The sequence below is a fragment of the Artemia franciscana genome, chromosome 9 (assembly GCF_032884065.1).
Source record: "Artemia franciscana chromosome 9, ASM3288406v1, whole genome shotgun sequence".
Taxonomy (NCBI): domain Eukaryota; kingdom Metazoa; phylum Arthropoda; class Branchiopoda; order Anostraca; family Artemiidae; genus Artemia; species Artemia franciscana.
The window spans coordinates 43,877,375-43,903,123 of NC_088871.1; the positions used below are offsets into that span (position 1 = coordinate 43,877,375).

The window sequence follows — 25,749 nt, forward strand, 5'->3', positions numbered from 1 at the left end:
TGCATTCAAACAACAAAGAGAGATAAAACTGAACAAAAAAACAACAAAAAAACCTAAAACGAGACAGCGGCCAGTAGAGAGAAAAGAGATGAAAGACTAAAATAGCGCGGATATTTCGCCTGTATGTAAACTAGGCGTCCTCAGCACAAGATAAAAAGAAAAAACACTACACTTAAAACAAATAAAACCACCACCAATAATAATTAATACAATTGTCGCTACTGATCCACGTAGGGAAATTAAGCTATAAGAGTTACTTCAATGAGAACATCAAAGCAGCATAAGTTGCTTAACATTAAGATCTCAACATATTTATTTTCTTACTTCTTGTATTTTTCATTAAATTCAATTTTTTCTTTAATTTATTCCTCTCTAAAATTAATTTCCACGTGAATACACGTTTACCCTTATTGATTCTTTTTTGCATTCTATCTGTGCGACTTCTCAGTCGGACATAGCAAATTGACTTCCGTAATATGACACCACGCCATCTAGGATCCTGGCCAAAGCTAATGCATAGGTGAATCTGAACTAAAATACAGATAGTGTTAGGTACTAATGTCAATGACGTTTACCCAATAAAGGAAAAAAAAACTATTGACTACACAAACTAATAAAACTAAGGCAACTCTGTTTAAACTTTCATACAAGAGATATCTTACATTTCAAACCAATGACATCTATAAATTAAAATCTCAGAATCTATTGCTATATTTGTCTGCCATTGGTTGGCCCTAAAATTGATTCCCAATGCCAATCCCGGGTGATAGATGTTTAAAAAAGGTTAACATTAAGTATATTTTTTAATAATTGAGTATAGTTGTAATTGACTCATGTGGTGCAAGACATTTTACATACCTATACATCAGATAGTGTGAAATAATTAATACAACAATTTCTGTATCCTGAATAAATGAAGAAATCAGTAAAGTTGTCTCTTATTTGTGGCAAGTACACTTCTCACACAAGAGAAAACAGATAAACTTAACTACTAAACTTTTCCTTTAAAATTCTAGTCTTATAAATTTATAAATACGCACATATGCATAATATAACGTAAACTAACGCCAAAGAGAAAAAGACATATTAGCAAGCAGGGGCGTCGTAAATGCTAGAGATTCGCCTCTGTTAGCAAGAGACTTTCTTTTAGTAAAAGAAGAGAAAAAAAGAGAGTAACTTTCTTTAGAAAGACAACTGTCTTTCTAGAGTAAACGGAGGAACTTTCTTTTATAGTCTTACTATTTGTTTAGTGTAAAATCAGAGATTGCTAAGAGTCTAAAATGGAGCCTATACTAAACTTCTGTGTTAGAAAAGACGCTTTCAGCTAAGACATTACCATTATCTCTCCCTTGTCTTGGATTTTCTGGTTGTCGAGAAGATTCAGGGGCTTCACCTTCAATGTTAGCCGAGGGTTGAGAATCGTTGTTTCCAGTTGGACCAGAAGACTCCAAGTTATCAACCTTAAAAAGCGTTAGACAATTGAAACACATTTATCTATTAATAAGAACAAGTGAATTCAATAGTTGGGGGGGGGGTAAAAGATTTGTTCTAGCAGCGTGCATTTTTAGGATACAATATTTCTTTCTTTCTTTTTCTTTAGTAAAAAAAACGAAAAATCTAGGGTATATGTTTAAACTATTCAAGTACGATTCTTCTTTTGCTCATTTCTAAGCCACAAAGACAGATTTTTTGGAGGAAGGGGAGTGGGATGTTTTCCAAAGAGGGAAAAAAGAAGGAAAAGTTCAATAGAAGGTTACTATATTTAAATGTTTTTTAATTTTTTGAATAAAAAGTTTGAAGTTTAAATTGTCTCGCTTTGTGAATATTTTCTGACGTGTGATAATTATCTTGGTTTCTTAGAGCTTACCAGAAGCAAACAGCATATGTTCCATGTAAGTTGGAAAACTTCTAGGGTTTCTATTACCTTAAGTCATAAAGAGATAGGGAGGCGGGGATAAAAATCAACTTCAATAAAGCATACAGGAATTTTAACACCTTAGAGTGTTTTCAATTCGGTGACAACCAGGACCAAATCCAGGTTTTTTCGCAAGGGGGGGGGGTTGTTTTACGAAATAATTTTCGGGAGAAGGGGGGACCCCCACTCCTCTGGATACGGCCTTGGTAACATCTATATAAAACATTTTAGGATAGTGGAAGTATTTTTGGGGGGTGTGGGGGGGGGGGGGGTATGCAAGAAACATTGCTTTGCTTTTTTTTCGGTCACTAAGAATAAATAATTTTAATCAAAGATACGCATATTTGTATTATAAAACTCCCTTTAAAGGAATAAAAAGACGGGTTTTCAAGAATAGCATCCTTCAAGAGACCATTTCAAACGGGGTTGCAATGTCTTACAAGGATGTTCTGCAAGTATTCGTTAAGGGATGTCTCGTCTTGTAGAATGTCTCCGACCGCACCGTACTCTTGCGTGTTTGCTGTATTCATTTGACCTGCTGTACAAGTAGAGACATCTCGTAAGAGGGAGAGTAGTGGATACACTTGTAAATAACAGACATTGGCACCATATCAAATCTTTCATGCAAAGGCTGCAAAGTCAGCCAATTAGAGCTGCATCTTACCCTTTAAGACCGATTAAAACCACATCTCACCCTTTAATGTTAGCCGATAAGAGCTGCATCTCAACCTTGAGGCCCTATTTTGGATCCTCTGGAGCACTGCCATAGGGGGTTTATGAGCCCCTCAAAAATCGAGCATTAACACTCGGCAAAAGGGATTTTAAAGGCTTTGCAGCCAATACAATGTTGGCTTTTTCGAAGGCAAAAGTGGCGACACGAGTTCAATTTAAGGTCAGTAGATTTCTAACTATTAAAAAAAAATTAACGTCCTATTGAAGAAAAGTACATTATAACTTATTGTAAACAATTTTTAGTATAACTTTTCTTTTCTTTAAGGTTTCGTTTTCGAAATGACAAAGGTAAAAATTTAAAGCAAGTTTATTTTTTACAAGAGAAGAATAAATTTTGCTGATCGTACGACCGACATTTCATCATTTTTTCGCTTAGACTTATCTTTTTTCAACTCGTACGACTGACATTCCTTGCATTTTTTCGCTTAGACTAATCTTTGTCAGCCCTCCCCCCTCCCCTGGATACGTACTTGCTTGGCTGTTTTATACATTCAAGCACTATACAGTTCCAATATTTGTCCCTGAAAATTGAGTTTAACAGTTACGTGGATATTTCCTCAGGCTCAAAATTTAATTGTTGTAGAACCGTATTCCAAAAAAATTTGTTTAAATTTTTTTAACAAATAAGACCTAACCTTCAAATAAAGCCACCATGAACCTTCATGAAATATGCATTAAATAAAAGATAAAAGCACAAAATCCACTTACTGACGTAGCCCAATGAAATAAATTCCTATAGCGACTTCTCAGAGATGCATAACGAGATAGCAGATCTTGATAACGGGCCCGCAACTGACCCGAATTTTCTTCTATATTTTCAGCAGCAGCTGTAGGTCTCTGTGACTCCACACTCTGTGCTGTCGACATTCGACTCTGTGAAATCGGATTCCAGATTGCTGTAATCAATCGAGTTCCTGTTGGATCAAACTCTACATACCTATTGAAAAATAAAAGGTCAATTTCAATGCTCTAAAATTTTATTTAATAAAAGCTTTCCCATCAAATATTTGGTTATTGTTTTTTTTTTTTGCCTCTGAATATCTTGTATCTTAGTTTTATTCATATTGTTTTTACTATTTTCACTTGTTATGGTATTTGATCATTGCGATTGATTTTATTTGCGTTAAGAGTTGGTTTTACCCCTTCCCTTCAGCCTCTGCTCTCTTGGAATATAGATTGCTTTTTGTGTTTTTTCTAATAATGTGTCTACAATTCCCATTGTACTCAGTGGCGTCGTTTAGAGGGGGCAAAGGGAGGCATTTGCCCCCCCCCATAATTTAGAGAAAAATTTATGTAGCTATTAAACTATTGCTCGTTTTAAGTCTCAACTTCGTTCTTTACCTTTAGCACATACTTTTTTTTTTAATTCATCCATCTTCGTTTTTAATATAAAAAACGCGTAAAACAAGGTAAAAGTAAAACTAGTTCCTAGTAAGACTACTAGTTCCTAGTAAACCTAGTAAAAGTTCCTAGTAAAACTAGGAAGTGAAAGGGATCCCTTTCGCTTCCTAGTTTTAGAATCACTGACATAGAATCACTGAAAAACAAAAAAATGATTGAAACAAGAAATTTTTCACTGAAATATATGAAAAGAAACCATTGAAAAAGAAAATAAGACATAGTGCTATTTATAATATCATTCCTACTGCAGCTAGATAGGTCAAATCGTTTGTAATTTAGTCATAGAAGCTTTCGCTTCCTAGTTTTAGAATCACTGACATAGAATCACTGAAAAACAAAAAAATGATTGAAACAAGAATTTTTTCACTGAAATATATGAAAAGGAACCATTGAAAAAGAAAATAAGACATAGTGCTATTTATAATATCATTCCTACTGCAGCTAGACAGGTCAAATCGTTTGTAATTTAGTCATAGAAGCTAGTAGGGGGAAGGTTCGAGCTTATTAAACTCACCATCACCTAACTGAAAGCTTGTTTACAGTACACTACAGTCGTCTATAGCAACTCATTGCTGACAGCCTTAGTAAAAAGCTGAATCCACAACTTAATTTATTTTTGGTTGACGCGTGTGCATTTATTTCGTGTGCAATTTACCCTACTAGATTTATTTCTTCTTAACCTGAGTTTTGGCACTAGAAAAAGAGGAAGGTGACAAATCTGTCTATGGAGCCAATTTCAATTTAGCTCTAGTAGGTTGGAGTTAGCTACCCATGTAATCTTTTAGGATGTTAGTTTGCCGGCCAATCACGTCAGAGAAAACGCAGTTCATTTCAAAAATAATTGAAAATTCCGCCTCCATTATGACATCACCTCCTACTATGACATCACCTCCTCACTAAATGCAATATTTACTGCTATAAATCCTGGCAAAAGGCTTATGACATCATGAAAGCATATAGCCCTTATATTAAATTTTTCCAAGGGTTATATATTTTTGAAAATCATCCTAAGGATGGACTTTTGATTATAGATGATTTAATGAGCGTTATTGACCAATATTCTACATCTGCATCTACATCTATATTCATCTATGTCTAGAGTTGTAGATAGTCTTCTTCTGCCATCTCAACTTATCAACGGTACTAATAACTCATAACTTATCAACTCAAAATCAAGTTTCGCAATCAAAACAAAATAAGATTTGCCTTTAAACCACCTTTGAAAACAGGCTAGTCTCTACAATAGTTTAACGTGCAAATAAGAATTATATTATAGGTAAATCTATGTGTAGGAGAAAATGGACATTTATCTGATAATAAATAAAGTTTACTAGTTTATATTTAATCTATATATATAAAAATAAGTTGTCTGTGTGTGGATCTGTGGATGGATCAGATGACGTCACCTGAAAAAACTGGATCAGGTGACAAAACTGAAAACTGAAAAAACTAAAAAAAGGCAAAAACTACAAAAAAAACTAAAAACTAATAAAAAAAATAAAAAAGCTAAAAAACTAAAAAAACTAAAAAAAGGCAAAAACTACAAAAAAAACTAAAAACTAATAAAAAAGCTAAAAAACTAAAAAAACTAAAATAAGGCAAAAACTACAAAAAAACTAAAAACTAATAAAAAAAATAAAAAAGCTAAAAAACTAAAAAAACTAAAAAAACTAAAAAAAGGTAAAAAACTAAAAAAACTAAAAACTAAAAAAAAGGAAAAAACTGAAAAATAAGCTAAAATAAAGGTAAAAACCAATAAAAAACTAAAAAAAAAACCGAAAAAACTAAAAAAAGGCAAAAACTACAAAAAAAAACTAAAAACTAATAAAAAAAGTAAAAAAGCTAAAAAACTAAAAAAACTAAAAAAAACTAAAAAAAGGTAAAAAACTAAAAAAAATAAAAAATAAAAAAAACTAAAAAAAGGAAAAAACTGAAAAATAAGCTAAAATAAAGGTAAAAACCAATAAAAAACTAAAAAGAAAAAAAGAAAAAACTAAAAAAATTTTTCATCTAAAAAACTAAAAAAAACTAAAAAAGGTAAAAACTAAAAGAACTAAAAAAGAAAAAAATAAATGACGACACTCAAAGAGAAAGCGACCAGGACAAAAGGAATGTTCGATTAGCAATCAACAAAGCACCGGGACACAGGGAGTATAAATGAAAAAAGCTAAAAAACTAAAAAAACTAAAAAAAGGCAAAAACTACAAAAAAAACTAAAAACTAATAAAAAAATAAAAAAGCTAAAAAACTAAAAAAACTAAAAAAACTAAAAAAAGGTAAAAAACTAAAAAAACTAAAAACTAAAAAAAACTAAAAAAAAGGAAAAAACTGAAAAATAAGCTAAAATAAAGGTAAAAAACAATAAAAAACTAAAAAAAAACTGAAAAAACTAAAAAAAGGCAAAAACTACAAAAAAAAACTAAAAACTAATAAAAAAAGTAAAAAAGCTAAAAAACTAAAAAAACTAAAAAAACTAAAAAAAGGTAAAAAACTAAAAAAAATAAAAAATAAAAAAAAACTAAAAAAAAGGAAAAAACTGAAAAATAAGCTAAAATAAAGGTAAAAACCAATAAAAAACTAAAAAGAAAAAAAGGAAAAAACTAAAAAAAAATTTCATCTAAAAAACTAAAAAAAAACTAAAAAAGGTAAAAACTAAAAGAACTAAAAAAGAAAAAAATAAATGACGACACTCAAAGAGAAAGCGACCAGGACAGAAGGAATGTTCGATTAGCAATCAACAAAGCACCGGGACACAGGGAGTATAAATGACGACCAGGACATAAGTAAAAAAAAAAACTAACAAAACTAAAAAGAAGGTAAAAACTACAAAAAAACTAAAAAGAAAAAAAAACTAAAAACTAATAAAAAAACTAAAAAATCTAAAAATCTAAATAAACTAAAAAAGAAAAAAAAAGGAAAAAAATAAAGGAGAAAAACAAAACTAAAAAACGAATGTATATACAGACCGGGACACCGGGATACAAATGACGACCGGGACACAGGGAATATAAATGACGACCGGGACACAGGGACACAACTACAACGGGGACACCGGGGGAAACAGGGGGATATAAATGACGACCGGGACACCGGGACAGGGAATGGTCGATTAGCAATCACCATCAACAAAGCTCAAGGGCAATCATTAGAATCATGAGGTATAGATCTGAATACAGATTGTTTTCCCATGGACCATTATATGTTGCATGTTCAAGAGTCGGTAAACCTGACAATCTATTTATATGCAAAGACAATGGGACAGCAAAGAATGTTGTATATTCGCAAGTTTTACGTAGTTAAAACCATATATATATATATATATATATATATATATATATATATATATATATATATATATATATATATATATATATCTATATTCACAAGTGGGACATAGGGACACAACTACAATGGCGCGTAACGACTTACGCGCGCGGGGGGGCTTGGGGGGGGGCGCGAAGCGCCCCCACCAACTAGGTGTTGGGGTGGCGCGAAGCGCCACCCCAACAGCTAGTCTATATATATAAAAATAAGTTGTCTGTGTGTGGATCTGTGTGTGGATCAGGTGACGTCATGTTTGTCCGCATATGACGTCTGAATTATTTCACACTAATACAAAAGAAGAAAAAAACTAAAAAAGGTAAAAACTACAAAAAAAAACTAAAAAGAAAAAAAAACTAAAAAAGCTAAAAATCTAAAAAAAACTAAAAAAAGGTAAAAATCTAATAACTAAAAAAAAACTGAAAAAAATAAAAAAAGGCAAAAACTACAAAAAAAATAAAAACTAATAAAAAAACTAAAAAAGCTAAAAAACTAAAAAAACTAAAAAAAAAACTAAAAAAAGGTAAAAAACTAAAAAAAAACTAAAAACTAAAAAAGAAAAAAACTAAAAAAAAGGAAAAAACTGAAAAATAAAAGAGAAAAAGAAAACTAAAAAAATATGAATAAATATATATAAAAATAAGTTGTTTGTGGGTTATGTCTGTCTGTCTGTCTGTCGAGTGACGTCGTGTTTGTCCGCATATGACGTCTGAATTATTTCACACTAATAAAAAGAAGGAAAAAAACTAAAAAAGGTAAAAACTACAAAAAAAAACTAAAAAGAAAAAAAACTAAAAAAGCTAAAAAACTAAAAAAAACTAAAAAAAGGTAAAAAACTAAAAACTAAAAAAAACTGAAAAAACTAAAAAAAGGCAAAAACTAAAAAAAAACTAAAAACTAATAAAAAAACTAAAAAAGCTAAAAAACTAAAAAAACTAAAAAAACTAAAAAAAGGTAAAAAACAAACAAAAAACCCAGACACAAATGACGACCGGGACACAGGGAGTATAAATGACGACCAGGACATAAGTAAAAAAAAAAAAAACTAAAAAAACTAAAAAAATGGTAAAAACTACAAAAAAACTAAAAACTAATAAAAAAACTAAAAAATCTAAAAATCTAAATAAACTAAAAAAGAAAAAAAAGAAAAAAGGAAAAAAATAAAGGAGAAAAACAAAACTAAAAAACGAATGTATATACAGACCGGGACACCGGGATACAAATGACGACCGGGACACAGGGAATATAAATGACGACCGGGACACAGGGACACAACTACAATGGGGACGCCGGGGGGCACAGGGGGATATAAATGACGACCGGGACACCGGGACACAAGGAATATAAATGACGCCCGGGACACTCAAAGAGAAATCACAGACTGGAACACCGGGACACAAATGACGACCGGGACACAGGGAATATAAATGACGACCGGGACACAGGGACATAACTACAAAGGGGACGCCGGGGTGCACAGGGGGATATATAAATGACGATGGCGACTCAGGGAATGGTCGATTAGCAATCACCATCAACAAAGCTCAAGGGCAATCATTAGAATCATGAGGTATAGATCTGAATACGGATTGTTTTCCCATGGACCATTATATGTTGCATGTTCAAGAGTCGGTAAACCTGACAATCTATTTATATGCACAGACAATGGGACAGCAAAGAATGTTGTATATTCGCAAGTTTTACGTAGTTAAAAACATATATATATATATATATATATATATATATATATATATATATATATATATATATATATATATATATATATATATATCTATCTATATTCACAGGTGGGACATAGGGACACAACTACAATGGCGCGTAACTAATATGGCGCGTAATGACTTACGCGCGCGGGGGGGCTTGGGGGGGGGGGGGCGCGAAGCGCCCCCACCAACTAGGTGTTGGGGTGGCGCGAAGCGCCACCCCAACAGCTAGTTTTTTGATAAAATGATTTTATTACAAAAACTTCGGCTTAAAAAAAATGGGCATAGCACTTTATAACCTGTAGTAGCCCAGTGGATTGATTCTCTTCTTGGCAACACGGAGCACCCAGGTTCGATCCCCGCCGCAGCAAGGTTGGGCGACAAGCTTCCTACTTGTCCCCGTAAAAAACACCCAGCAACTGAAACGTCAATTCGACGCCCTATGCGCCAGCAATGGCTCTGGAGGATCTTTATCCTTTATAGCACTTTATACTACTATAAGTAAAAAATAAGGCAAAACACGCATAAAAACAAAACCTCACTCAGAGAAACGGTGAATTATTAATCGGTAGATTACTTTTAACTCTAAATACATTTTTTTAATTAAATCTTAAAAAATAGAAATGGCGTGTTACAATTACTGAATATATAAAAAGAATTAAACTTAAGCATGGATAAAAATAAAACTAGACAACCAATTCATACAATTTACGGTATGAACTAAGTTATATTTCATAATAGGGGGATTCGTTTCTCGTCTTTATATTATTTCTTTATTTTTTGTAATAGTAGATTTGTTAGCCTGAATTTTGGCACTAAAATAAAAGGGAGCTGACAAATTTGCCTAGGGAGCCAAATACAATTTAGCTCAGGTTGGTCTGACTCCACCGCCCCCCCCCCCCCCCATTCAAAAGGAAGTACACAAAAAACATACCTAATGCTTTCTCGATTGCTTCTTGTCTCCATTTTTGCAAGAATACAATTTGAATACCAATCCCATAAATATATTACATTTCCACTTGAGAATACTACCAGTTGCTCAGTTGGATGAAAGCAGGCAGAAGTAATCACACTGCTCACGTAAGGTGCCTCTTCAACGGCATATCGTTCTGATTCTCCCTAAATTAAGAGTTGCACTAATCAATGAGATTACAGACATGGCCGAGGGAAGTAAAATCAATATTGACTGACCAATGACAAATGTTTTTGAGGGCTAACTTTCTCTCCCAAAATTTTTAAAATTGATTCTTCACTTTATATATTACAACATTTGACAAAAATTATGACTTTTCAGATTCCAGCAAAATTGAAATATTTACAAAACTGAGTAATTAACTCCAGGAGAAGGAAATGCCCCTCGTATGGCAAGTTCAGCAAAAGTTTGAAAAAAGACCACACTGAGTAAAGAACCCAACCAGGAAAAAAACATGTATAATTACATTTATATACATATATTTACATTTATATTTAGTTACATGTAAACCTCGCGTTTTCCGTGATTAAAAACTTTTCACTTTTTAGGTTTTCAGTTATAAACTTATTAACTCCGTGATTGTTCGCTTTCCGTGAAAACAAGCTTTCGTATGGAAAACTTGGCACAAAAAAATTGCTGAAATCCATGAAAACGTAAATTTATTTCGATGAGGCATAGTGACAAATTAAAAAAAAAATCTGCCAAAAACGGCACTAGGTATGAAAAAGATTTTTGCGCAAGCTCAAAGACCCCTTCCTCTTTCAGCGTATCAGCTCATAAAATATTACTCGACAGTTGTTGTTACATTTTGTTACTTCCAAGTACATTCGAAGATGCAGTTCAAAAGTAAGTTGGGTTATTTTTGTTTTCTAAAGAACTCTTTTTTATCGCTTCTTTGCTTGATAATATTTTTTTCATCTTTGACCTTGGTGCGAAATTCTATATTGATGAGTGATATCTCAGACCATTTTCCTGTTTTCTCCATGTATGATTTTTCCGATTCGTTGCCAAGAAGGAGCCAAGAAGCTGGTTTTTTCCTCTTTAAATTTAATGATCATGGCTTGCATATTCTTAGGTCACGGCTGGTAGGTCGTTCGTGGAGTATTTCTGAAAATGGATCTGACATGGATTCTTTGTTTAATTCGTTTTATGATTCTTTGAAAGAAGTTATCTTTGATACATGTAATGCACCCCAGTCGAATCCAGCATCGAAAAGAACAACCCCTTTGAATCCTTGGATGACCCCTGGACTCCTTAAAAGTTGGAGGAAGAAAAATTATCTTTGGAAGGTTTACAGGCGCTCTAAGCCATTTTCGCGTGATTCTCGGTTTCAACTTTTCAAAGCTTATAGAAGAGTTTACAATTCGCTTTGCCGAAGGGCTAAATCGTTATTTTATCATAGAAAATTCTCTGCGTGCGGTAAAGACATTAGGAAGACATGGCAAGTAATCAATTCTGTTATCAGGCCATCTTTTCTGCCTCCTTCTGTCCCTTCAAGTGTTGTGACTGACGGGAAAACTGTAGAGGGTGAGCTAAAAGTACAAGATGCGTTTACTTCCTATTTTGCTAATATCGGCAAAACTACAGCCTCTTCTGTAAGTCCTTCTTCTTCGCTATCTGATTTTAGGTCTTATCTAGGACCACCTTGTCCTAAATCAATGGCATTGGAACCTGTCTCTGAAGCTGAAATTACCAGAATTGTCAATTGTTTGAGGGGTTCTTCATCCTCTGGCCCAGACCGTATTCCGACTAAGGTTGTCAAGTTCATTCTTCCTGTCATTGAGTGTGCCCTCACGAGACTTGTCAATCTTTCTTTTGAAAATGGTGTCTTCCCAAGTGCTCTAAAGCGTACTCGTGTTATCATTTTTTTTAAAGGTGGATCAAGGAATGATCCTGCAAATTATCGTCCCATATCTCTTTTATCAGTGTTTAGTAAAATTATTGAAAAAGCTATGCTTTCTCGACTTCTTGATTTTCTTAATTCTAAACACTTTTTTCATGATTTTCAGTTTGGTTTTAGGGCGAAACATTCAACTGAGCATGCATGTGCAAGTCTCTTGAATTATTTAAATTCAGCTCTTGACTCTGGTTTGATACCTGCTGCTCTTTTTCCTGATGTTCGAAAAGCGTTTGACTCATTAACACACAAGATTCTTCTTCTGAAAATGTCCCATATTGGTATAAGAGGGAATGCTTATTCATGGTTTCTATCATATTTATCTGGTCGAGTCATCTCGGTTCATCCGGACTTTTCTAATCCTTCTGGAATAGAGTTAGGCGTTCCACAAGGATCTGTCATTGGGCCGATACTCTTTTTAATCTACGTCAATGACCTTATTAATGCGGTTAAAAATTTAAAACCAACCATTTGCTGTCGTCTTTGTCAACCAGTATCCGTCACTAGCTGTGACAAGAGTTTGTCATTACCGCATACACTTATTGCTTTTGCTGATGACAGTACTCTTGGCACAACTGGTAGAACTGAGTCTGATCTTCGGTCAAGGATGATAGCCCTTTTTGAAAGAGTTATCCAGTGGTTTGATGTAAATTATCTTGCCTTAAATGTCGAAAAGTCATGTTTTCCCATTTTCTCCAGAGTCTCAAAAATCTTGCCCTGATTTAAATGAAATAAATGTATCAAGAGGTTCTCTTAGTAGACCTAAGGATCGTTACGTTCGATTCCTAGGCATCTTGCTTGACGAAAATCTTTCGTTCAAACATCATATTGACCTGTTTAAAATGAAAGTCTCCAGGAGTCTCGGAATCCTTAGAAAGCTCAAATATATATTTCCAGGGCCGATTCTTAGACTCTTGTTCTGCAGCCTAGTTCGGTCTTATGTTTCATATTGTTCTGTTATTTGGATGTCAACTTTTCCCTCGTCTCTGAAGCCACTTTCAAAACTTTATGATAAAGCAAGGACTCTTATTCAGGAAACTAACCGATTTTCACTTAAACCCTTGCTTGATTTGAAATCTCTCTATTTTCTTTCTTGTTCTTCTTTCGTTTTTTTACAGTTGCACGGCCATCGTCCTGCTGTCCTATGTAATAATATATCTTTTGTTTGTGATCAATCGACTTATCATCTCCACACTTCCAACAATTTACTGGTTCTTCACACACCGTCAGTGAGGTCTGAATTCAACCCTCTGACAGCTTGCAACAGGATCTGGAACAAGCTCCCAGAGTTCGTACGAAGCTGCCACTCAATTGGTATGTTCAAAAATTATGTTAGAGATTTTCTAGCTAGTAAATAATTTTGTTTGTTTGTTGTTTTTTTTTTTGTCTCTTTATTTTTTATTCCAGTTTCCCTTGGAGTTGATGTTTCTGGATTGAGTTGGATATTTAATTGAGTTGGTGAAATCATGTGCTACCCCCTGCCTAGCTAGTCATTTTTTTGGAGATTATTAAGGTGTGCGACTCAATTTTGTTTTTTGGTTTTTGTTTATATTTTTTTGTTGTTGGTATATTTTCTCCCCTGTTCTTTCCCGGCCATGGAGCCTTATGGGGGAGATTGTCTTGAAGCAATTTTTTGTTTATGGATTTTAATGTTAAATAAAGAACTCAGAACTCTAAATTATGGAACCAACCTGAATATGAGGAATTCTGTTGGCGAAACACCTTTACATTGTGAACTTGAGATTAACAGCCTGAACATTTGTCGGATACTAGTTGGAGAGGGAGCTGTCATAGATTCAAAAGATAATAGCGGTAACATCCCTTTATGTATAGCAATATCTAAAGGTCAACTGAGTACAAATGAATTACTTTTAAAAAAATAAAGCCAATCCTGAAACACAAGCAATATAGACTATGCTAATTCTGAAATAGCTATGCACCGCACTACTAAAATCGGTAGTATGGACATTTGTCGAATACTAGTTTCAGAGGGTGCCACAGTACACGCTTAAAATGATTTTTCAAAACACGTTTACATTTGGCAGTCTACCCGAGTTAAAATCAGAGTAACTGAATTCCATTTAAAAAATGGAGCCAACCGAAATTTAGGGCGATTATGAGCGATCTGCACCTCTGCATACCGATGCTATAATCGGCAGCCTAGACAATTGTTGACTATTAGCTTCAAAAGAAACCACAGTACAGCTGAAGATGATTTTTCAAAATATCTTTACATTTGGCAATCGATGCAGGTCAAATAAGTATGACTGAATTTCTTTTAAAAATTGGAGCCAATCCGAATGTAAGCGATTATGAGCGATCTACACCTCTGCATAACGCTGCTATAATCGGCAGCCTGGACATTTGTCGGCAGCTAATTTTAAAGGGAGGCACAATAAGTGCCGAAGGAGATTCTTTTACAATGCCTTTACATTTGGCAGTCGGTGCATGTCAATTAAGTGTAATTGAATTTCTTTAAAAAAATGGAGCACCTAAAATTCTAGATCCGATTCTGTTTGGAAGAACAGAACACCCTTATGCGTTGCTTCAAAGATGAAAACATCTAATTTTTGGGAGTTGCTTGTTTTATATAGAGCTGAATTAGACGATCAAATTAGCGAGCTGCTTAAAGAGCGAATTTAACTTAGCATCTAAAATGACTCCAAGGAAATTTTAGTATTGCCACTCTGTTGTCATATCTTGTCTACCTGACTATCACTATGCAACATTAAAGGAAAAGTGTCGAGAAGTAATGAGAAGGGTCATTTATTCTCTCAGGGCATATAAATGTATTAAGAGTTTGAGTATACCCAAAGTCTAGCATGTTCACTCTCTATACCCGTCAGTGTTTACCAGTTCAACTCTGAAGCAACCGTAGTAAAACACTCGCTTTGTCGATCAAAAAAGTCGTCTCTGAAAGGATTTTAAAAAAAATCGTTAGAAAAAAGCACGCGTATCGATACTGAACAAGAAGCATGATTTAGCTAGTGCTAGTTCAAGCCGATCTGATTTTTCATAGAATGATGAAAAAAAGAGGAAATATTAGTGCTGCCGATGAAAAAAAGTGATTTTCCTTGCTGATCAAACTTACAGAGAGACTGCAAGTTTCCTCTATGAGGTTTTTGACACTCAATGGTTTACCTTTTTCAAACCGACACCCTATTTTAGGCGTTTCAGGCTATTTTTTGAAATTGCCATAAATTTGTTTTCGAAATAAGATTTTACTACTAAGGCTTATCAAGGTACTAGGTACCATTCCGGAATCAACTATATATGGCAAGTTTTTGACCCTAGCCAGTTTTTTTTAATGTCTTTTTTAATTTTGGTTACTATGAGCTGTGGTTCGTCTTTTAATAGATTGCAGCTATTGCTGCAAACATGATTTTTTAATTGGCTGAAAAATTCTGATTGGCTCATATTACCATAGGCTAAATCTCATTGTAAATGAAAGTAACAACGGCAATCAAAGGGATAAAATTAACCCTTGACTGGGCTGCCCACTTAATTCAACAATCTGTCTTGGCTTTTTTCTACAATTGGCCATGACTTTGACTTTTCCCACAACTATTCCCTCTTTTTTAAATTCAAAAATCAATCAACGGATTATAAGAAAAAAAGAAAAATTGGGGAGTGAAAAACAAATTTTTTTATGAATGCAGCAACAACTTACATTGAGAATGTCCCAAACGCGGACATGCCCAGCAAGACACCCAGACACCAAGAGTGTATTTACTACCGGATGGAATTTAACAGTCCATGGTGTCCTCGGATGACCTCTAAGTGTTTGAATTAATCGACGACTTCTCACATCAAATATTCGAATGCTGTGATCTCCATGAGTTGTGGCAACAGTCAATCTGAAAAACATCTTCATTATTGTCGTTCGTTATTCAATAATGCCTATAATTAGCAAACACAATTCTAGTCAGTATGTTTCAGCACTCTTTAAGAGCAGAAAAAAAATAAGTAATATAAGTAATACTAACCTCCAATAGCGTGTATATAGAAAAGGGGTTCCCTTATAGAAAGTCCAATTCAGTAAGAAGAAAAAGACATAGAGCTGTATTTTTAATCGAAAAAATTTAACTTCTAACACCATACAATTCAAAATATTGCAATGCCACTTCTTACTTTGTTACTGCGTCATCCTGGATTAAAAATTCTTTAATCCTTAGAAGCATATCTGCGCACAGAGGGTGGGGGGATTTCCTCCATTCCTTTGCATACCAGTCCAAAGACCCCCCTCCCCAATCCCATCAGAATAGTTAAAAAAAATATTGGCCTAAATATTCGTTTTTCGTGTGTAATTTGATATTCTAGACTATATTTGAGCATGCATTCCGTTCTCTAGCATAATTTCTTTAGATAGTGTGGTCACAAACAAGAAAACCTTACATATTTAGTAGCATTGTATAAATTTCCTAACATCAATTTGGTAGCATCGCCTCATCATTTCGCAAATTTTCAGCTGCACAACTTTAGAGACTTCTATACAATATAATTTTAGTTTTAATGATGATTACTTATTTCATTATTAGCTAAACAAACTTGTATCCGTAAGCTTAAAATTATAATTGTTAACATTATTCTGAGTTATGCTTGTGAGGACTAAAAAAAGGTTGTAATTTCTGGGTCGGTTTTTTTCTTTTCCCTGAAAAGTAATTCATTTTTAGCTAAACCAGTTTCATGTAACATAATGTAAACATCTCAAAACGATTCAAATGCTTTCATAAAGTATGTATCAATACTAATACGAATATTAAACATGGAATTATATAATTAAGATAGACATGGATAATGTGAAATAGACTAGACTAAACATGAATAATGATAACTAAACTAGACATAGGTCTATATTATTAATTTTAATGTAATATAAACTAACAACACTTGTCTGGCAGCAAGGAAACTCATCAGATCCCCAAAACTTAAAATCAAAATTGATGATTTTATGTTAGAAATATTTCATGTTTAATTGTTATTTAAGGTTTGTTTGTTGGTTTGTTTATTGTTTTTTTTTTTGTTTTTTTTTTACGTAAGAAGCGAATTTGACTACTAGAGTTTGTGATAGGTTTAAAAGCTTTCAGCAATTATGCATTTTCAGCAATTATTAAAATAAAATAGCATCCTTCGATAGAATAAATTAACATTATCGATTTTATGGACAACGTCGTAAGAGCTGCCAATTTGTATTTCTTTTTCCTACCTTTTTGAGCATCCCGGATGATGGTTCTTTTAATAAATGCAAGTATGCTTCTACGCTGGCAATACAAAATTTGGCAAATCGTGCCTCTAAATAAGAAGGGAGATTCCCCTTGAGAGCCAACAATTGGAGTGATACTAAAATAGTGAGAGAAAAGAACAAGGTAAACTATGCAAAAGTTAGTCTGATTGCCAAGACTCTATACCAATTATTATTACCTATACTAAATTAAACCCACGTTCACTGGCTACAAAAAGTTTTTTTGTTCTCCAGTAATCTATTCCTTGCTTTTAATGCAAATTATGCAAGATATCAGACTCCAAGGCCTAAGACGATTTTATTTTTATGCCAAATTAGAACCTTGGAAAAGTTTTAATTTTTCTCTTTTGTGGTTACCTTTTTTAGGGAGTGGACATGTTACCTCATAGCACCCATATTGCAGGTATGGTTCAAATATATTCCACATAAAAAAAAAGAGATTACGTCCGGTTATCCTTTACCACCAACTGCCTCAATTTATCAGAACAGCCTCACACTGGAAGTTAGAAACTTTGGGCCTGAAAATGTGCTTTTACCACTTCAGGCCCTCATAAAGCACCAAAACTAATATTTTTTAGCCAAAGTAGAGAACTGGTGATTGTAATGTTCACCTTACATGATTTTAAAAAATGCATTTCTATTTTAAAAATGCCACCTTAAAACAGTAGTATAGTAAAGCAAAAAAAAAACTTTGTCGTCAAAAATGTGTTTATATGCATTTTTACAAGTCAAACAAAAAAAAATCAGGGGAAGGGACGCTGAACCCCCTCCCCCTTGGATAAGGTCATGTTTATGGTATATCATGACTCTAATTGGTATGTCATAGATTTTTGAAAATTGAACAATGTTTAGCTTGGAAAATTACAAACAGGGCACATAATTGGCAATGCAGCCATGCTTAATTTTGATTTTACTGACAGGTGTAACTATGATATGGCACAGACATTAGCTTTATCTTGCTAATTTGGGAGGGAAATGAATTTTGTATCCAGGTTTCTGATTTTGCTATGAAGTGGAAAGTTCTAGTTTTGTAGCTGTCATTTTAAGACATCCCAAAGTCACTTATCAAACTTAATTACAGGGCATTTTAGTGTATTAACCTTCCAGAATTCTCCAGTATCCAATTTTTGAAAAAAACATATGCATTTCTTTAAAATATTCCTGCTAGGCAAAATTCAAATTCTTTAAACTTTCCAGTCGGCCATTTCATTTGTGATAAGGCATCCTACTGGATGAGTGTACTTAAGCCATGTTTGATTAAATGTTTCATGAGGAAATATCTGAGCAACACAGAAAAATGTATTTCCTTTTTATTTTTGCTGCAATTTCCTCAGCATATTTCGTCAGAATTCCAGAAAACATAGAGATCAAAAGAAAAATATTTCCTAAAATAATGTATAACTGCTAACTTAATGCCAAAAAATGTCTCTTCTTCTTCTTTGAATCGTTTTAGCGTGTCCTTAGTGCTTTCCAAGCATATTGCTATGAAATACATGCTCTATTCAAACCAAATATTACCCACGTGCCACAGCATAGCAGCTCGGCTTGTACAGTCTGTCTACTTGACAAATACTAAGAAAATTGGTGAGAAAATACACAAAATGAGAAATCATGACAAAACTTGAGAGTAGTCTGGATTTTGGGCCTTACTATAAGGAGGTGTTCTGAACATGGCAATACGACTCAGAGGTAGAGTGTCTACACAGAACATATGGACCAATTTAATTAATTAAATTTAAGGGTTTCTCCTGCCCTGAATTAAGACCTAATTTCCTAATCTTACTCCTAGTTCTATTTTACTCAGCAATAAAAATATCATTTCATTAACGCCTTACCCGTCAAGATTCGTTTTTGGGACTATGAGTCCACACAGTGAGTAATGAAAAGTCTTAAAGCTATACCTATATTATAAAAATTTAGTACATATTTGGAAATTATGCAATATCAAAATCAGAATCACAGGTCATATTTCTATTTTGTCAGGATAGAAAAGCTGGTAATAGATGCATTTTGTTATTCTTTATACTTTTAAAGACTTCTTACACAACTACCTATACCTCCCAGCCCTGCATAAATGCAATGCCAAAAAATTTTGTTTGGGTACCTTCCTTAGTTTTAATTTCAAGTATTCTTTGCTAATTGTTTCATAAATATATCAACCCACTCTGTAAGTGATACAGTTAACCCCAATACCCATCCTTAACAATCCCCTGATCAGACTGCAGAGCCAACTCACATTGCATATGTTTACACAGGGAAGCCTTAAATACTTCTATAGCAAAACTTTATGGTATGAAGGAAGAAATATACATTCAGATAGGGCAATCAACACCCAGTAGGACTACAGTTTGAAAAAATACAACAAATAAGACAAAATTTGCACACAACTTGAGGTGAAAATGCTAGGGTTTCCTTACCCGTCAGCACTGAATGCAGATAAGAATGTAGTTCTTGAATCCCTTTCCATCTCGAAATCCTGGAAAAAAAAAATAATGAATTGCAACTGCTTGCCTAACTGTAAATTATGGTCGAACAATAGCTATCATAGTAGACAGATATCAATGACACACACAGTAATTTTCAATGTTTCACTGCTATATCTAGAACCTGACTGCAATTAAAGACTATTTTTTCACAACCATTTTGCTGCAGATTTAACACCAACAGGTTACACATATTTTTTATCCCCTAAAGGTTGAAACTGAGGCAACAACTAGGAAACATAAATGAGATTTTCTGGGAGAGGGGTTCAAGAACTAAAGTGGGTTATTCCCATACAAAATTTGTTGTTTTTTTTTCAATAGAACCAACTGTCAATGAGAAATAAGTACAGAAAATAATGCAAACCAACAAAAAGCAAAGTTTTGTCTTTAGCTTAGTTAGGGCAATGAATAGGAGATCTGGAGATGCACCTGTCAGATCAGTGACTTTTATATTTGAAAACCGTACTGAATGGGGAGTTGAATAGTACTAACCTTTCATTGTCATATGATTTTCTTCAAAATGCAAATAAAGGCGCATGATCATTGTTTTATATGTGATATTAAAGTATTTAGTTTCAGGGGTCTAGTTGAGGAGAGGCTACACACAAGATCGATACAAAAATGAGCAAAAAAAAATCAAACCTACAAAATCGGCAAACTTGTGTATATAACCTAGCGTAAGCTTAGGGTAAGATACCTGGTAGTCAAACAGCTAATCATCGTTTCAACATTACCATAAAAAAATGCATTATACCAACTAAAAGTTTGATACTTTTTTTTACTATTGGTCTTGTCTAAATCTTCTTGATCATTATGTGATCATGATTTCTTAATCACTCGTCGTTCAAATATTGTAGCCATATACAATACTAACTACTGTAATCAAACAGTTGGTCACAAATGCACATTTTGGTATTTGCGCTAAATTGAATTTCTGCATTAGCATTTGAGCCTAATCTTAGAATATTGTCCAGTCTTGGGTAAAAGAATTCTAAAGATTTAATAAAGCACATATACACTCAACCATGGACAGATTCAATCACAGAAAATTTTTGTGAAGGAGAATAATTGTATTTGAAAAAGTTTATTTAAATGTTTGTCCAAGGCACTACTTGAGCATTGAGCACATTACTCCATACCTATCCTTATCAGGGAGTGGATTGGGATTAAAATTTAATCAAACTGATTATTATACTTGGACACAGCATTGAATGGGAACCAAATAGTATTCTATTTGGTTTGTTTAATTTCTTTTTTTTTTATCATATTTCTGTACCATAGAAGAACTAATCAAACATTAGATCAATGGATTAGGAATAACATCTAGAATATTAAGGTTTTTATTTGCAAGCAGAAAAACAAAGCCAGCTTGACTTTGTATTGATATTTGCAACTAACAGAAAGCTCTCATATAATTGCAAGAAGGTAACAATTTGCTCCATAATCTAAGATCGGACTTGTGTCTATCACAAGTTCAGTTGGCTAACTTTGGGCTTTTGAGGTCAATAAACAAAAAAAAAACAAGCAAATACAAAAGGGCTAGTCAGGAAAAAAATATGAAAATGTCAAAAAGGTAACCTAAATAAAAATATCAAAAACAATTAAAACTCGCAAAAATAAAGAAATCAACCAATTGAAAACAAAAGTGCAAAAAAGACTTTGAAAAAGGCTAAACCTGGAAAGCTGATCTAGCCTGCTTATTGAAAGTGTTTATGATGAATTGTTTTTAGTGCTAAGTTAAAATTATCACACTTGTGACTTTAATAAAACTTTTAGTTTGATCTTTTCCTTTTGTAAGGTAATAGTAGTAATAATGATTTATAATAAAAAAAAAACAGACAAAATCACTCACTAGCACACCAAAAGCATTGCTTGCAAGGGGACGCCAAAGGCTTAAAACAGGGATACATTTGAAGAGATCCCAAAAAAGAGTCTGAAAGTGACTTTAAAACAATCATATATACTTATCTAGTTCACTCCCATAGGTAAATTGCAGCAATTTAATCCCCCCCCCCTGATTGATAAATATACAGCCCACTTTATGTGTTCTCACTGTGTTTTATAATAGTGCTACTCTTTTCTTTGTTGCTTGAGTAGAGGTCCTTGTTGTAATTAAATAAAGCAAACAAGTTTTTTTTAACTGATCAGCAGTTAACAGTTTTAACAGTTTTTTAACTGATGTGTAGAAACCATAGAATGGGGTTGTTCTGTGGTCTGAACAACTGAAAGTGGGTCATGGTTTCCAGGTCCAATACAAAGGCAATACAATTCTTGATAGCTTGAAAGGCTTTCCTAACAGTGAAATGACCCACAGTCCCATTTTCTTTACAAATTTTACTCCCATTTTTGCCAAACTTATTGACTCTCAACTGCAAAGATTCCTTAGTACAAATCTACCTGCTACTAAATGGTCACCACTATTTACTATTACTGTCAAAAAGATGACACCTAATAGGCAAAGGTTCCAGATTGTTGGTATTATTTCTTTTCTTTCTGGATGTCCTGATTCTGTCATTGTGGACTTGCTGGTTATTAGTGGGTATACAGGGTTAGACATTGCACATGTTCGACTTAAAGCATTGCTCTCTGATGGTAAAAGATATCAAACAGCAGCTTGTAGGTGGTGCAATGGATGGACAATAGTTTATGCTTCATGTGCCCTCTCATCTAATGATGCTTATTGGTCTCTCTGATTCTCCCTTTGTATATTTGTATAAATTTAACTAGGATCTAGCAAATTGCATTGAATTGGCTGAAGGAGATCCCCAAAGCTGTCAGAGTGGGTCTTTGTGATCTCATATCCACCAGCAACAAAAAGATGGGTTATGGGAGAAATTTTGAAGCAATGATAGCCCTCACTCAGACACAAGGTGTCAGTTTCAAGAAGCCAACATTCTTTTCCTCCAATAGGTTTGCTACATACTCAGCACAAGTTTTCAAAATTTTCAGGGACAGCCACCCCTGATGTTTTTCTTACTCAGTGAAAATCAAGATGATTATTGAATCAGACCTCACATGCCAATTTCATACTTAGTTTAGAAGGGATTATTGATTTTATGAAACTATATTAGATTTTCTCTTTTACTCCAAAAGGCAGAGCTCTTACCATGGAAAATTATGAATATATTAGCTGTCCTTAGGATTGGTGGTGCCTGGGTAAAATTAATGATAGTCACCCCTTCCTGACTCAAATATAAGCAAAAAAGACAAACCAAAGTGAAAATTTATCAAAGTGGGCAAACCCCCAGCAGCAATTCCTAGGCAGCTGCCCAGGTTACCACCTTTCCTTTGAACAGCTCTGTTTCAGAGGCATAGTATTTCCCTAGACAGGAGATAGTGCTTAAATGTATTGGGATTTTTATCCAACCAATATATTTTATTTATAGATTTTTAGCATATATTCACCTAGTTAGAGAGGCCAAGTTGGCTCTTATGCTTTTCTGTGCCTTGCTAACAAGATAAATTATTCCTCTTTTGGATTTCAATTTGTTCTCTTATTGGCTTAAAATGGTTTTTGAAATAGGTAACAAGTTGGATAATACTTATGCATAGGTGGATAACATCTTTACATTCTATAGGATAAAAATTTGTAGACATTATCAGTTGGGTATATTACCTGAGAAATAACAAAAACTAGACATAATAGCTAGACAATACCTAACTAAGGTACATTTCTAGCCCTGGATTCATACATAAAAGTCTCATTTGCCTAACTTAACTCTACTCTTTCAAATAGCAAAAAGTCCCAAAACTAAAATTTTACCATATTTATGTGTTGTTAGCATGTTTGTAATTCTGATCATCAAGAATTTCTAGAACAACAGTTTAAGAACAGCTCTCATGAACAAAATGCTATTTTTCATGGTTTTGTTTATATTTTTGAAAATTCACCCTCCCCCCTCCTTAGGGGCATAATTTTGTGACAATCATTGGGAGGGACAAAGTTGGGGCCAATTTTCCCTACTTAAGTGAAAATGACCAAGTGAAAAATTAGCAATATAGTACCATAAAGTCAAAGGTATACTAAAAAAAAAACACTGATCTGTTTCTGTGGATGCTTGAATAGTGTAAAACTATCTTAGTTTTGACAAGGTATTTGAAGATGTTAAATTTCAGCTGGGGAAGGGCAAACTAGGCACCTGCCACTTACACAGCCATAGGCTATATACAAAATGAACAAAAAACAAAAATTGTTCCCTTACTTTATGATCCTTTCAACATAATAATCTGCACCCTGTCAATATACCCCCCCCCCCTGATGGAAATATATATAGCCCTAATAATACAATTGTTTGTTGTTATTTCCATTAATTGATGTGTTATAAACTGGTTACTCAGGTGTACTTAGATATTTCTGGATTAGACTGAGTGATTGTGCTGAATATTGGATAACAAAAATTTTGTTAAATAAGTTAAAATTACAAATAATGATAGAATGTGACATGATAGTCTAATTAATGTAAATGTACTGCATATTATAAATAAGAAGTTAATTCTTTATATGTTAGTTTATACATTGCATAGAGTTGTATAGGATTAGGGTTGTATCTATGGGGGGGGGGGCAAGTGCTCATGGTGGCAGCAAAACAAGCTAAAATTGCAATGTTTATGGGCAAAAATTGTAATACTTATAGTATTGATGATGCAACAGGGGATAGCAAAGTCTAGATTTTTCCATTGAAAAAAAACTAATTCCAGCTCTGCACAATATCGTTAGGATGGGGGGGAGGCAGGGAATGAATTGTCAAAAATGCAAACAAAATCATAATAGTGAGAGTAAATTAACAATCTAAAAATGTTTTTCTTTTTTCTAGCATGTCTCCTTCTGAGGAGCTGTTATTTTAAACCATTAACCTATTTTCTAATGATAAACAATAAAGAACTAGGTGACAACTTAAGGGCCCCTTTAAGGGTTGAAAATAAAATAGGCTATGCAAAGGAAGAAATTGGCCTGGTATATCTGGAACGAGCATAAACAGATCAATTTAAAGGTGTTTTCGAACTAGACCTCACCAATTAATGTAAAAAATTCAAATTTTACCTTTTTGAATGCAATAAAGAAAGAAGTTTGTTATCAGACCTGGGGCCTAGAGTTTAGGTTAGACCTAGTTCAGAAAATGAGTCTTTCCCCAAATATATAAAAACGAATAAATGTAATACTAAAATAATGGCTTCTCTTACTATTTCTTGGTGTTCTTTCTTGATAAAGCATAGTTCACCAAATTCTTCAGACTCTTTCTTTAAGTTGTTTCTAAAGCCATTGACACTTCGTTCTAAAAGTGTATCATTAATAGACCTCTTTCTGTTCTGAATTTTTGTATTCTTTCTGACAAGAATCTCATAAACATTGTCATCTTCGTCGGAGTTAGGTAAATCCTCAATCAATACATCCATCATAATTTTCAGAAAGTTCACTCCTTGCTGAAACTTCAAATTTGCCGCCAGAAATTTCATAGATGGCATTTAATTAAATCGAAACCATAGACAAACAGTGAACTCGAGGTTGAAATTTTGAAAGATTCCACTGCTGTCTCAGGTTTGAAAGAAATTGCTTTTGTAAGATAGGCATGCTCTTTGCGGCAGAAAGGTAGCTCTTCAGTTCCAGTTCATTTTACATTCCGTTAAAGAATCTTTTGTTAAGGAATTTATGCTTGATGAGGATTGACTTGCCCCAAAAGCAAGAATTTTCGAAAGACCTTTAGATATCTATATATGCTTTTGTATATGCGAATCCCCCCTATTTTACCATGTCCCCTGCAATTAGATCTATATTATAGAGATTTCAAATTGTAGCTGCAGTGAAATTGTTTTGATTTTGATCTCTTCTTTTATATGATTTAGCACTTGATGCAAAGATTTATTTAAATTGCATGGTTTGACAACTTTAAATTCCCAAAATTATATTGTATCGTCTGATGTTTTGTTTCATTGTTCATCATATTAGCATCGCATGACACTTTATATGCTATTATTTGTGCTTTCCGATTTCATGCTAATATATAATGTGGTCAGAAATTAGCTGGCTAGTCTAATAAAAACCATTGACTAAGTATCAATTCTG

General features: G+C 33.6%; 1 protein-coding gene across 1 annotated transcript in view; it reads right to left on the minus strand.

Moving 5' to 3' along the window:
* The window catches only part of LOC136031452 (uncharacterized), a 104,898-nt gene extending 79,758 nt beyond the window's left edge, over window positions 1-25,140 (minus strand). The window contains exons 1-6 of the mRNA XM_065711054.1: window positions 24,870-25,140; window positions 19,623-19,681; window positions 15,634-15,820; window positions 10,028-10,212; window positions 3,356-3,584; window positions 1,337-1,460 (exon numbers count right to left, since the gene is read on the minus strand). Of these exons, the coding sequence (XP_065567126.1) occupies window positions 1,337-1,460; window positions 3,356-3,584; window positions 10,028-10,212; window positions 15,634-15,820; window positions 19,623-19,681; window positions 24,870-25,085 (1,000 nt within the window). The 5' untranslated portion in view covers window positions 25,086-25,140. The remainder of the gene's footprint in view (window positions 1-1,336; window positions 1,461-3,355; window positions 3,585-10,027; window positions 10,213-15,633; window positions 15,821-19,622; window positions 19,682-24,869) is intronic.
* Between the last annotated feature and the right edge of the window lie 609 nt (window positions 25,141-25,749).